This window comes from Beauveria bassiana (assembly GCF_000280675.1).
Source record: "Beauveria bassiana ARSEF 2860 unplaced genomic scaffold BBA_S00088, whole genome shotgun sequence".
In the NCBI taxonomy this organism is placed as follows: Eukaryota; Fungi; Ascomycota; class Sordariomycetes; order Hypocreales; family Cordycipitaceae; genus Beauveria; species Beauveria bassiana.
In genome coordinates this window covers 23,324-36,051 of record NW_007930923.1, presented here as the reverse complement: position 1 = coordinate 36,051, position 12,728 = coordinate 23,324, and the positions used below count along the sequence as shown (strand labels likewise).

Sequence of the window (12,728 nt, the reverse complement as noted above, 5' to 3'; positions counted from 1 at the left end):
ATCTAGCCGTCTATTAGGAATAGGGTTCTAAGTCTTTTTTAAGTATTACTAGATAAAGGAGTTCTACTAGATTAATAGAGACACACTAAGATTATACTATTAAAAAAGCTAGGGAAAGAGAACTATATAATAGTGAAGATATAGAGACTAATCTTACTACTAAGTACGTTAGGGAAGATTCTAGAGGTAGTAATTATAGAGAGGATCTTATATATAGTTAAAACGTTTAGCCTACTACCTACTAACCACTTCAGAGCCTATAAGTAATAATTAGCGGAATAGGTATTATTACTCTTATAAGAGTAGATATATAATATATAGAGGGGAAGATAAGTGGTTAGTCTAATAAGTTTTAATATAAAAGGAGCCTATAATAGAGTGTGTAAAGAACGATTATTATAGAGGATAAGAGCTAGAGGAATACCTAAGAAGCTAATATAATAGATTAAAGTATTATACTCTAATTAAATAGCCACGATTCTAGTAAACGGGCATTAGTCTAATACCCGCACACTTAACTAGGCAGGACTCCCTCCTTACTAGATGGAGCGTGTGAATTCTGGTCTCCTGACCCGGGCGACTTATGCGTGGGTGCCTGGGTGAGCAGCTTTGTGGCGTCGCGCGACCTGCGCGACCTGCGCGACCTACGAAATCCAGCAACCTGATTGCAGCATTGAGTATACCGAGCATGCATTATTGATAAGCTGACTTGGGCAACCGCTAAAATGCAGAAATCTCCTACTAGCTATAAGAAGGGCTACTTGATCGGTATGCCTCTGCATTTCTTGTCCTCCCTTTCTCTCTTCATCTTATGTCTTTTCTTTGTCTTCACTGTATGCGAGAGACTGCCAATAGCTATGGGCACCAGAAAAAACCCGACCGATATCATCAACCGGGCCCAGTCCAATGGCTTCAAAAGCGGTCTACATCACGAGGAGGACAAGAAGACAGGCCTACAAGAGTACGATGAAAAAACTTTGGGCGCACAAGACCAAGTTCTTGAAAAATACGCCATGTAAGTTCTTCGCCTCTTATCAATGATCGCATACTAATATCCAGCAGTTGGGCCTTTAAATACCTAAACAACAAACTTGTCACGGTCTTTGAGGAGTTTGAAGCGATGCTACTTTGTAAGGACGCATCGTTACCAGAAATACACCACCTCAAAGACTTTTGGCGATTTTATAAAGATCAGGCTCGAGGCAGGTTGAGTGAACGCCCAACAGCCCGTAGCCTGAAGGCCAGCGCGAAGAGCTTCAACGGCGGTTTCAAACGACGTACTGGTAACAGTGTGCCTGCTGAAACTATCGCGGAAATCAATTTGGTACGTATCCTACCACTTTTTTTTGCTGTAGCCACTGACAATCTAGTTAGTGGATAGGAGGACCGCTCACATCCGAAGAGGGAAGCGGCGTGACAAATATCGAACGGCCCAAATACAACTACAAGCCGCAAGATCTAGACCGCAACCTCAAAGCACTCTGGAGCCGGAGCGACATTGGTGTCCGACATGAGCGAGAGAGATTCCAGTTTCACTTTCTTCTCCTCCTATTCTGCGATACCGGAGCTCGACGCGAGGGTCTTTTCAAGGCGGGCATACCGTATAAAGTAAGCCTGTTGTTTGTCTTGACTACCGTTTACTAACTGAAAAGGATATTCACCTAGTTCTAGAAAGACAAGACGGTGTTCCTCGATTTTTTTTTCAGGTTGCCCAGCGCACAGTTAAGAACAACAAGGATCCTAAGAATAGGCGGTGAGTATCCAGGTAAAGATGAGAATCATAAGCTAACAGATTCAGGTTCGGCGTTACCGGAAGAGAGCACCGACTCTTGCGCTACAACGCGGTGTTTTTACTTCTCCATTTTGCCATTGCTGATGGCGCGTTAGACCATGACTTCTTCACCCAAATCCTCAACGGCAAGGGCGATGGATCTATTGAATGGAAAGAAGCTGCCCTTGAGCTTCCCGTTTGCCGAAGTGTGGACAGAAACGGTTGCCTCACGTCTGAAGCGATGACTTTCGCTGTCTTTGAGCGTGTGTTGAAGAAAGTCTTCATGGGCGAATACAATTTCGATCGAGCTTCAATGCACATGATACGGAGAGAATTAGGAAAACAACTAGACAGTGAGCACCAAACCGTCTGATAATAGCTGGACTTCGCACTCATTACTCCAACAGACAGATACACCGCGACGGAAAGATCGCAGCATGTGCTACATAATGATAACCGAATTTTCGGCCAAAGCTATGTAGCATTCGCTTCATCGTGCGACGGTCTTGCAGCCTTTATGCGAGAGACTGCCGATCATACCGCCGTGGAATACTTTCAGGGTCTGCATCGCTTTCATCAACCAGGTATGCCCGTTAGGCTTCCTGCCGCCCTGTTGGCGAAAGTGGAGACCAGCGCAGAACTGGCCGAATACGACAATAAAATACATTCTGCTGTTAGTCCAAATGCAAGAACTGAGGCACAGAGGGCTCGCAAAAACGCTGTCAAACGACTGCGCAAGAAAACGCTTCAGGAGTACCGAGAAGAATGCTTGAAAACGCTGCGAAAAGATCGTCTTATAAACGGCTGCCACGCGGCGAATGACACCCTCGATCCTCTCAACGAGGTGTTTCCGGAGAAACGGCGCGTAAGCGAAGCGATGACTAGCGATTTAGAGGAATTCTCAGTCATGGAAGACGCATTACGGTTGCTGACAATGTCTTCCGAGAAGTACCATCGAGCTTGTGAAGCTCCACATAATGGATTGTGTCCTTACTGCCATATAGATGTTTCACGGTAAGTGACATCGACTTTCGGTACCGATAAAGCTAATTCGAATTTCAGTCTCGCACGGCGTAACCTTCATATCCACCATTGCCGAAGGGACAAAGTGGCTCGTGAACTAGGCGTCCTTTTCTCTACGCTGACTTTTTGTTACTTCTGCAACGAATTCTACACTCCGACAGAATGGGAGCAAGATTGCCGGAGACATTTGTCAGCTCCCGTTGTTCACTGCGGTTCTTTAACGTATCGGCACACCTTAGTCCGTCCTGCGTTCTGCTTACTTTGCACGCAGTCTAATGACTTGGCAGCAGCCGAGCGATTGCAATGTTGGGAGAGGGACGTCAAAGCACTGGACCACATTGATCGATCCCACGGCTGGCACTGGACTTGCTTACATTGCAACTTTGTCTCAGATAGCAAAGAATCCGGCCGCAACCATCTGCATGATGCTCACGGCTACCAGTTTCGCCGACCGAAAGCAGGCCTGACGGTGCCTAGGGCGATTGGCCATAAGATATCAATGGATGAGCTTTCTACCGACATGAATTGCGGCCAGGGTGCTGAGAGTCTTGAAATGCTTGCCGGCCGCGGTGATTCCTCGCCCGATCATGCGCCAGAAGAAAAAGCAGAGATGGCAGAGCTGACTCTACATGATGGGTTTTTGGAAACGAACTTCGACGTACGGACGTCAGATCCTTACACTCCGCCTCTAGAGTGGTCAGAAACCTCGGATGACGTCGTGGAGAGGCTTATGGACGAATGTTTATTATTGCCTCCGACGCCGCCATCTGAGCTTACTGGGTCGGAACAATCATACCCTGAAGACTATTTGATGATAAATCCTGTTGACTATAAAGCACCTTACTATCTGCTTTCGACTCAGCTCGACACGAACGACACGAAAAGCAAAGGAATTGATCATCCTCTAGAAACGGCGGAAATGGAATGGGTGCACCACTCCGAGGCGAATTGCACTCAATTAGAAGAGCAGCCACTGTACCCTCCAGAACCGCCTAAGCGCCAACAGTTAATTATCGAGCTGAGGTCGGTCAGCACACGCGAGGATTACGAAAGCTTCGAGAATTTGTCTTCGACGAATGACAAAGAGCAAATCCTGCCGCAGACTGGCAAAAAGCGGTTCCGACAGAGACTGAACTCCTTTTCTAGCTCTCCAGGCTCCAGACCGAAGAAGGTCCGATCGCGAAAGCCAGGTTTAAGCCATCAAGTAACTCGCCGCGTGCGGATCAGGTTCACCCCTGACGAAGATCGACTTCTCCTAAAATTGAAGGATGACCCGACCCTCACTTGGAAAAAGATACACGAGCTCTTCAGCATTGAATTTCCTAGTCGGCGCTCTCTGGGGGCATTGCAAGTGCATTATACCACAAAACTGCAATAGCCTTTTTTATGACTGTAGATTGTTGTCGCAGTACCTTGTCTTTGTTAGCATTTAATTGAAATATGAAACGATATATTTTTTATGTTTTAATGGGAACTGTAGCTATGTTTCTCAGGAGGGCACCGCCTATGGAAGTGTATGTAAGTTCTGGCGTAGATGGATAGGGACGTGTCGGGGACTCTTGGCGTGTGCTAGCAATTTGTATAACCCTTCTAGATTAAAAGAATCTTAATTGCGTTGTAAACAAACTGAACCGAACTGTATCAGGCGTGATATGGAGCTAAGCTATTCTACATATATTTTAACGTAAGGCCTGAATAATAGACTCCAGTGCAGATTGAACAAAAGAATCATCATAACACCTCCCGTCTCCGCTCACACAAACATTCCAGTACCCTTCAAATGGCTCTGCAAAGACATATAGTGTGTCACTAAATAAATACTCTTCTTGAACCGTGGTAACATTCACCGATTTGAAACACAACGATGAGGGCCGTGTTGTGATCCACGATGTCTCCTTGACGTCTTGAAATTGTATCATGGCGCCGAACTTCCAGGGGTCATCCGAAGTGGTGCACATTTGCGCGATATCCCTAAATTGCGCCATTTCGTGTGAACGGCTTTCCGTGCATTGCGCTTGTATTTGACGACAAGTAGCAGCGAAATCATGGCTTTGAGAGGCTTGATACCTGACTGGAATAATGTTGACACAAGGACCATAGACGTCATGCAACGACGGGTGCAAAGTTGATCTGCCCGTGACGAGTAGACCGAAGACAATATCGTGACTGGCCGAGATGTGACTGAATGCGTAGGCGCAGGCCGTCGTGAACAATGATACAGCGGTCACACCAACTGGGCAGCACGGCGCCGGAATCCTGCGAGAAGCCAGTGCATGTCGCGAGGTGTATGTTTGTTCAAGCTTACTTGAGCCCACGCGCGAAAACTTTGTGGGACGGGATTGCAAAAGCATGTTACGCCAGTACCGCAAAGCTTCGTCTTTGACAAGGGAACCTTGATACAAGCAAGATGAAAAGGCAGGCTGTGGCTGCACTTGATTTGTGCCGTGGCGGAATGCTTCATCGAGTTTGCTTGCGAGCAATTGGAGACTGACACCATCATACTGCGCATGCGAAACACGCAGAACCAGTCTCGTCAGCTCATCTCCTTGAATGATGAAAAAATGCGTGAAGAAGCCACCAAGGTCGGTTACGGTATGGTGACTCTTCAAGGCAACTTCATCACAAGCTCCATTAATATCGTCCCCCTCAGCATTTACCACCGTGATAGGTGCGAGGAGGCCCTGCAAGACGGCCTGGAAATATAGGTCTCTGTAGTGAAGAAAGACAGAGCGCAAACAGTCGATAGACTGAAATACTGCCGTAAAGAGAGCAACTAAGTACTGAGTGTCGAAACCGAAAGGAATATCCGCATAAAAATGATAACACCGGCTCGTAGGCTGCTTCAGACAGTATTCCTGAAAGTCAGTGACAGGAAACACATCCTCTATAAAAGCATCAGCGGAGCCATGCAGTTTCTGAACGACAGATTGTGCCGCCGAGAGCAAAGCGTCTCGGTCAAAGGAGGCTGAAACCATGGACAGCGGGGTATAAGAGTGAAAAGAAGTATAGTCGCCGTGGGGAATATTGCGAGCGAGGTCCTCCAGCGTCGGCTGCCGAAACACCTCCGCCACTGTCAACGACAAGCCCTCTTCCCGCGCCGCCGCTACCAGCCGCATCGCTCCGATCGAGTCGCCGGAGATCCGCAGGAAGCTGTCGTCTAAACCGATACTGTTCGCGTCGATGCCCAGCACCCGCGCCCACAGCCTCTGTATATGCTTCTCCTTCTCCGTCGTCGGCGCCCGACGCGAAACCCGCGACGGGTTCATTGCCGCCAGCTGCTGCAGCGTCATCGCCTCGCCTATCGCCCGCAGCCGCCGGCGGTCCTTCTTGCCTGTCGCCGTTATAGGAATTTCATCGATAGTAATATACGCCGTCGGGATTATATACGCCGGCACAGACCGGCCTAGCCTGTCCTCTATGCCGCCGCACAGTCGCCAAATAGCGGCTATCGCATTACTATCGGCCTCGCCTTCGAACGCGATAAATGCAGTGAGTACCTTCTTATTGCCGCCCGCCGGCATCACCGCCTCTACTACTATGCTTAGTCGGCCCATATCCGCTTCACTACCCGCTCCTTCTTTAATAGCAAGATAACGCAGCACATGATGCTTAATTTCCCCAAGTTCCACCCGCTGCCTGTTGATCTTAACCTGCGCATCCTTGCGCCCTACAAACTGCAGCGTCCCGTCCGGGTTGTAGTACACTAGATCGCCCGTCTTATACAGCCGGCCTTTTCGCCCTGACACGCTAGGCCCGCCGCGGACTAGCCACGCCGGGTCCTCGATGAAGGCCGCCGCCGTCTTCTCCGGGTCGTTGAGGTATCCCTGACCGACCAACTGCCCTTCGAGCAGCAGCTCCCCAACGCAACCCACGGGCAAAAGACATTCATGATCGACAGCCTTTACAATCCAGGTGTTTTGACCTATACCCCGGCCGATAGACGGCAAACTGGTCGAATTTGGGTTCATAAGCATTATTGTTGCGATGATCGTACACTCCGCTGGCCCATACACGTTGAGCAAGCACCTCAGTGATTTCCATCGCTCAATGGTATCAATATTCAGGGCTTCTCCACTGAACACTCCGTGTTGTAGGCTGCAAATGTCATCAACTCGAATTGTATCCGCAAAGGACGGTGTGATGTCAGCATACGAGACTCGAAGACTAATCATAGACGTTGTTGCATCGTTACGCCAATCATCTTCGCTAGGCACACAGAGACAGCCACCTGCGAACAAAGTAAAGCACAGTATGCCCCATGCGGCATCGAATGCGTAAGAAGCAGCGTCGAAGACTCGAGACGAGGCAGTAAAGCGCAACTCATCTCGCTGGTGCCAAAGAGCACTGCAGACGTTGGCGTGGGAGATGACAACTCCTTTAGGCTTCCCCGAACTGCCAGATGTGTAGACAACATAGAGTCGATCGAATGGGCTTATGTCGGGCAGCTGCGCTGCGGATGCAACTTCATCTCGACAGGCCGCGAGCAGTGGCGAAACTGTATCGACGAGTACGATGGCCGCCTCCGCCTTCAGCCGGCCTGCAAGCGGGGCTCTGGCTGCTGTCGACAGCATCGTCGTCGCCGACACCTGCCGCACGATCGTCCGCAACCGCTCCTCCGCCAACGTCGCGTCCAGGAGCACCGATGCCGCTCCCGCTCGCATCACTCCCATAATCGCAACTGTCGTCCACTTCGACTTCTCAAAACACAGCGGCAAAATGTCCCCCCTCTTTACACCGAGCCCGACAAGGTGCCGCGCCAGCCGCATTGACAGATCGTCCAGCTCCCCATAAGTAAAATCGCCGTCCCACGCGCACACGGCCGGCGCGTCTGGCTGTCGTCGCATTGTCTCCCCGATCATGTTGTGCACGCACCGGTCCACTGTCCTCGGCACCGCCGCGTTCCACCTCCAGATGTCGTCCATGTCCGTGTCGCTCACGGCATCGAGCACGGACGCGACAAGCGCAGTCGATGCCGAGGCACACAACTGTGTGAGAATGTGCTGCAGCTGCAACGCGAGCCGAGACACCCGCTCTTCACCGATCACGCTTGAGTCGTGGCTTAGTCGGATCTGTATTCCATCGCCTCCTGGAGTCGCGATGACCGACAGCGCGTAATTTGTGAACGCATCAGCCCCTCCAACACCGCCCTCGTCAGCCTCAGCAGCAGCCATATTGTAGTCAAACAAATCTGTTGCCTCATCCTGCCCAGCCATGTCCTCTGCTGGCTGAATTACCAGCAGAGTCTGGAACTCGCTGCCACGCGCCACCTCTCGACTTACCCTCCGGATTGCCTGCAGGCCCGTCTGCTCGTACGCCACCATCTCCGTCGCCTGGTCCTGCACCTGCCGTAGTAGATCGCCCACAGTCGCCCCGCGGTCTAGTTTTACGACGACAGGCACCGTCGCAATTGTCGGCCCCGCCATCCGCTCAATGCCCGTCACAGGCGGCCCGAGACAGTCGCACCAAACACGGCCTCACTGCTGTTCGTGTACTGCGCCGACACAATCGCCCATGCCGCTCGAATAGTCGTAGATGGCGTTATATTGTCGTCGCGCCATCGGACATCGGTTATTGCATGATCCATAGTTTCGTCTGCCTGCGGCTGATGCGAAGTAAATGGCAATGCTGGGAACACAACCGCCTCCGAGCCCGCTAGCTGGCTTTCCCAGTATGCCATCACATCGTCACGTTGGACACTGCCAACGTGCTTGACAAAGCGCTGGAACGGTGTCGCCAACGCTACCGGTACATTGTGGTAAGCATCTGAGATTGCCTTGTACAGTATCGGCGTTGACCACCCGTCGTAGAGCGCGTGGTGTAGCGTCCAGGTGAAGAGCCATCTGCTCTTCTCCTCTGTACCGTCGTGCCAGGCTTGTGCTTCGCGTTGAATGTGGTATGCTTGAAGACGTGCCCCTAGTTTCATTTCGCCCGCGTCGTCCTCCCCAACAGCAGCTTCTGTAGTCGTCACAACTTGGACAAGTCCTTGCCCAGGCAGATCCACAACTCGCGTGCGCAGAATGGGCATCGTCGCAATCGTGGCCCGCATGGCCTGCTCAAGTCGCTCCGGTTCCACATCTTGTCTTAGTAAAAACTCCTGCCGCGAAACGTAGTCACCCTCTCTCCTCGCCGTCATCGCCAGCAGACCCTCCTGCATCGGTGTGCAGGGAAACACGTCCTCCACTTGTGACGCCTTGATCCCGCACAGCTGTGCGACAATCTCGTACGTCGCCTGCGTCCTGTACTTCCCACCAAGAAGCGATAGGGGCGGAACCAAGTCTTCCACATCTCCATTGTCGAGTTGGCAAGCGGCAGGAGCAAGATCTACCAGAGTCGGCTGCCGGAACACGTCCGCCACTGTCAGCGACAAGCCCTCCTCCCGTGCCGCCGCTACTAGCCGCATCGCCCCGATTGAGTCGCCACCGATCCACAGGAAGCTGTCATCCAAACCGATGCTGTCTGCGTCGATGCCCAGCACCCGCGCCCACAGCCTCTGCAAAAGCTTCTCCTTCTCCGTCGTCGGTGCCCGCCGCCGCTTAGCGCGCGACGGGTTCGTCGCTGCCAGCTGCTCCAGCGTCATCGCCTCGCCCATCGCCCGCAGCCGCCGGCGGTCCGTCTTTCCCGTCGCCGTCATAGGAATTTCTTTGATAGCAATGTACGCCGTCGGGATCATGTACGCTGGCATAGACCGGCCTAGCCTGTCCTCTATGCCGCCGCACAGTCGCCAAATAGCGGCTATCGCATTGCGATCGGCCTTAGCTTCGACCACGACAAAGGCGGCGAGCACCTTCTTCGAGCCGCCCGCCGGCATCACTGCCTCTACCACCGGGCTCGGCTGGCCCCTATCTACTCCTTCTTCAACGGCAAGACAACGCTGTACTTGGTGCTCAATCTCCCTAAGCTCCACCCGCTGCCCGTTGATCTTAACCTGCGCATCCTTGCGCCCTACAAACTGCAGCGTCCCGTCCGGGTTGTAGTACACTAGATCGCCCGTCTTATACAGCCGGCCTTTTCGCCCCGACACGCCAGGCCCGCCGCGGACCAGCCACGCCGGGTCCTCGATGAAGGCCACCGCCGTCTTCTATGGGTCGTTGAGGTATCCCTGGCCGACCAGCGGTCCCTCTAGTAGCAGTTCTCCAGTACTGCCGAATGGCACGAGCACGTTGTGCTCGCTCGGGCTGACAACCCAAGTATTGAGCCCAAGTCCTGTGCCAATGGCTGGTGCGCCGGCACTATCGCATGTCCTGCCGAAACCGATGGTGCTCGTGATCGTACACTCAGCAGGGCCATAAGTGATTAAAACCTTCGCCATGCGTTGCCACTGCGTCATGTCCGTCTTTGCTACTGTTTCTCCGATTAAATTGATTGTCAGCATTACATCAATCTTCTTTGGGTCGAGTAGGCGCGCAACCGATGGCGTGATATGCGCATAGTTGGCCGCTAGTTTCCGCATAGATCCTTCGACATCTTCCTTGCGATCGCTTTCTCGCGGAACGCAAATGCATCCGCCAGCATAGAGCACATGAAGTACGTTCGACCATGCCACATCAAACGCGTACGAAACAAAGTCGTAGACACGTGAGTGAGAATCCATCCCCAGAGCGCATTGCTGATGGTGGAAAGCACTCGCAATGTTGCCGTGGGACACAATAGCGCCTTTCGGTGTGCCCGTGCTGCCCGACGTGAAGACCACGTATAGAGTGTCCGATGGCCGTACAGTAGGCAGTTCGGCAGCAGCCCTATTCAGCTTTGAGAAAGTATCTGGGCTGACAACGAAAACACTCTTATCGCCCAACCGCCCGGCAAGATCCCGCGATGTCTCCGATGTAAGAATCATGTTCGCTGTCGTCTGTCGTGCGATGCTCTTCAGCCGCTCCTCCGGCAGCGTCGCGTCCAGTAGCACTGATGCCGCTCCCGCTCGCATCACTCCCATAATCGCAACCGTCGTCCACTTCGACTTCTCAAAACACAGCGGCACAATGCCCCCTCTCTTCACCCCCACCCCGACAAGGTGCCGCGCCAGCCCCATCGAGAGCTCGTCCAGCTCCCCATAAGTAAAATCGCCGTCCCACGCGCACATGGCCGGCGCGTCTGGCTGCCGCCGCATTGTCTCTCCGATCATGTCGTGCACGCACTGCTGCACCGTCTCCGGCACCGTCGCGTTCCGATCCCAGATATCGCGCAGTCCAAGTTCGTTGTTGTCAACTTGCTTGTCCTCTTTCGCGCTCGTATACGCGTCCGAAACCTCACTGAACGGATGGCTGTTCTCCTCGCCGTTGTCTCCGATAGATGAAGTGCTTTCATTCTCCACGCCAAAAGGTGTGACCTCCTCGCTGATTTTACTAACACCTGAGTTGACAATTGAAGGCATGTTTGCCGAGATTTCTCACGACGATGGTTTTAAGAAAAGAGCTTTTCTACAAGGTTGATCGTGACTCTCTTCGTTGAAGTTTGTTGGTATCGTCTCCCCGAACTTTTTCAACTCGCGACTTCTGACATATTACAAATCCCATTACATGTTTTCACTGGTGGCTGAGTGTTTCGCCACCCTGTAGTTCGCAATGCTGTTGCTAAAAATTCGGTGACATGTCGAAGAGACATGTTTCACCATCAACAGAGCTTTTTGAGGCAGCCGCGAGCGGCACAATGTTGACAAGTCAGCTCCGACCGATGTCTCAAACTGCCTTATACGGCCATGTACCTCCGCGGCTTGTATTCTATCTAGTGGTTGGCGTGGTCGCCGCCGTTATACTATCGTCGCGTCGTCAGTAAGAGCACAGGCATAACGTTGCGGGCCGCCGAATGTTCTCGGGAAGGATGGCGTAGCTGTGAAGCGCATACAACACACGAGTCGAACTTTAGCTCTTGCGTCATAGGGTGCAGAGATATTGTCTGAGTTGTGGACCAATAAAGTCATGCCGCGTAAGAGCATGTCAATGAGTCCCAGTTAAACGCGACAGCAGGCACTGCGCAGTAGTCTAAATATAAAATGGTCAATCTACCCACTTTGCAGGGGGTTGGTATTTACGAGGTGTCAAATTGGTTACTTGTCATTGTGTAGAAAGCGCGCTGCCTCAAGATGATCAAACAAGAACCGAGGCCACGTTTCGTTGTTATGTCCTAATTACAGCTCAGAACTGCTTGTGGTGCCTAGGAATGGTATTTTTCTTAGTACCGTATAAGCTTAGCAGCTTTTTTCCTTAATTTCTGTTTCTTTGTTTGGTCACTTGCCTGGCTGCCGCGGGATGTCTCGGCCAGCTCGGACTGCTTTTCTAGAAAGCGATGACGACGTGAAGAGACATGTCTCGTTTGAAACGAGGCTACGTAGCAATGCACTCGGTGGCAATAGCAAGCCATTGCAATTACGCAGCGAGACATGCTGCTTTAGGCTCTAACCTACATGACTTCAGAATCAATCGTTCTGGTCACGAAAGGATCGCTGCTAACACTCGTTGTGTACTCAGTAAGCCAAGACTGTTGAGTGAGTGCGGGCCGGTGACTTTATCTTGGTATGACAAAACAGAGGCCGAGGATTGGGGAACGGAGCAAGGCGAGAAGACTTTCCTATCCCACCTTCGTTCGGTGCCCGACGCCTTGGCTGCCCACTTCGGCCGAACCGAACAGCGCTTGACCTTCCGCCGCAAGACATGGCGGACATGGAGTCACACTGTCTTTTCTGAGCTGTACAAGAAAGTGGGTAAATTGCTTTTTTGGGTTGATCAAAAAGTTATTTGGGTTTCAATAATCACGTACTTTGGCCGCAACGGATACACACAAATCGTTCGAACATTACGTCTAGCACGGTAGTACCATGTGTGACGCTTCGGCAACCAATTGGAGGAATACGCAGGACATCGCAGCTTCTGGCTGATTGACGTTCTCCAATGCAATGCATCGGAAGGTCCAGGGCAAAGTTTGAGCTGAAAAAGCAGGTGAT

The 12,728-nt window shown here is 51.9% G+C and overlaps 2 protein-coding genes across 2 annotated transcripts; one reads left to right on the top strand and one right to left on the bottom strand.

Moving 5' to 3' along the window:
• Nucleotides 1–725: 725 nt before the first annotated feature.
• Nucleotides 726–4,172, top strand: BBA_10106 (uncharacterized protein; the record flags this gene model as incomplete). Its single annotated transcript, XM_008605203.1, has 9 exons — nucleotides 726–768; nucleotides 856–1,015; nucleotides 1,063–1,324; nucleotides 1,375–1,608; nucleotides 1,707–1,753; nucleotides 1,799–2,124; nucleotides 2,179–2,719; nucleotides 2,776–2,785; nucleotides 3,066–4,172. The coding sequence occupies 9 exons, from the start codon at nucleotides 726–728 to the stop codon at nucleotides 4,170–4,172; spliced, it is 2,730 nt and encodes a 909-aa protein (XP_008603425.1).
• Nucleotides 4,173–4,473: 301 nt separating this feature from the next.
• Nucleotides 4,474–11,162, bottom strand: BBA_10105 (nonribosomal peptide synthase; the record flags this gene model as incomplete). The annotated part of the gene is made up of 4 exons (XM_008605202.1): nucleotides 4,474–8,019; nucleotides 8,074–8,171; nucleotides 8,258–9,872; nucleotides 9,903–11,162. 4 exons carry the CDS (start codon nucleotides 11,160–11,162, stop codon nucleotides 4,474–4,476), a joined length of 6,519 nt encoding a protein of 2,172 aa, XP_008603424.1.
• Between the last annotated feature and the right edge of the window lie 1,566 nt (nucleotides 11,163–12,728).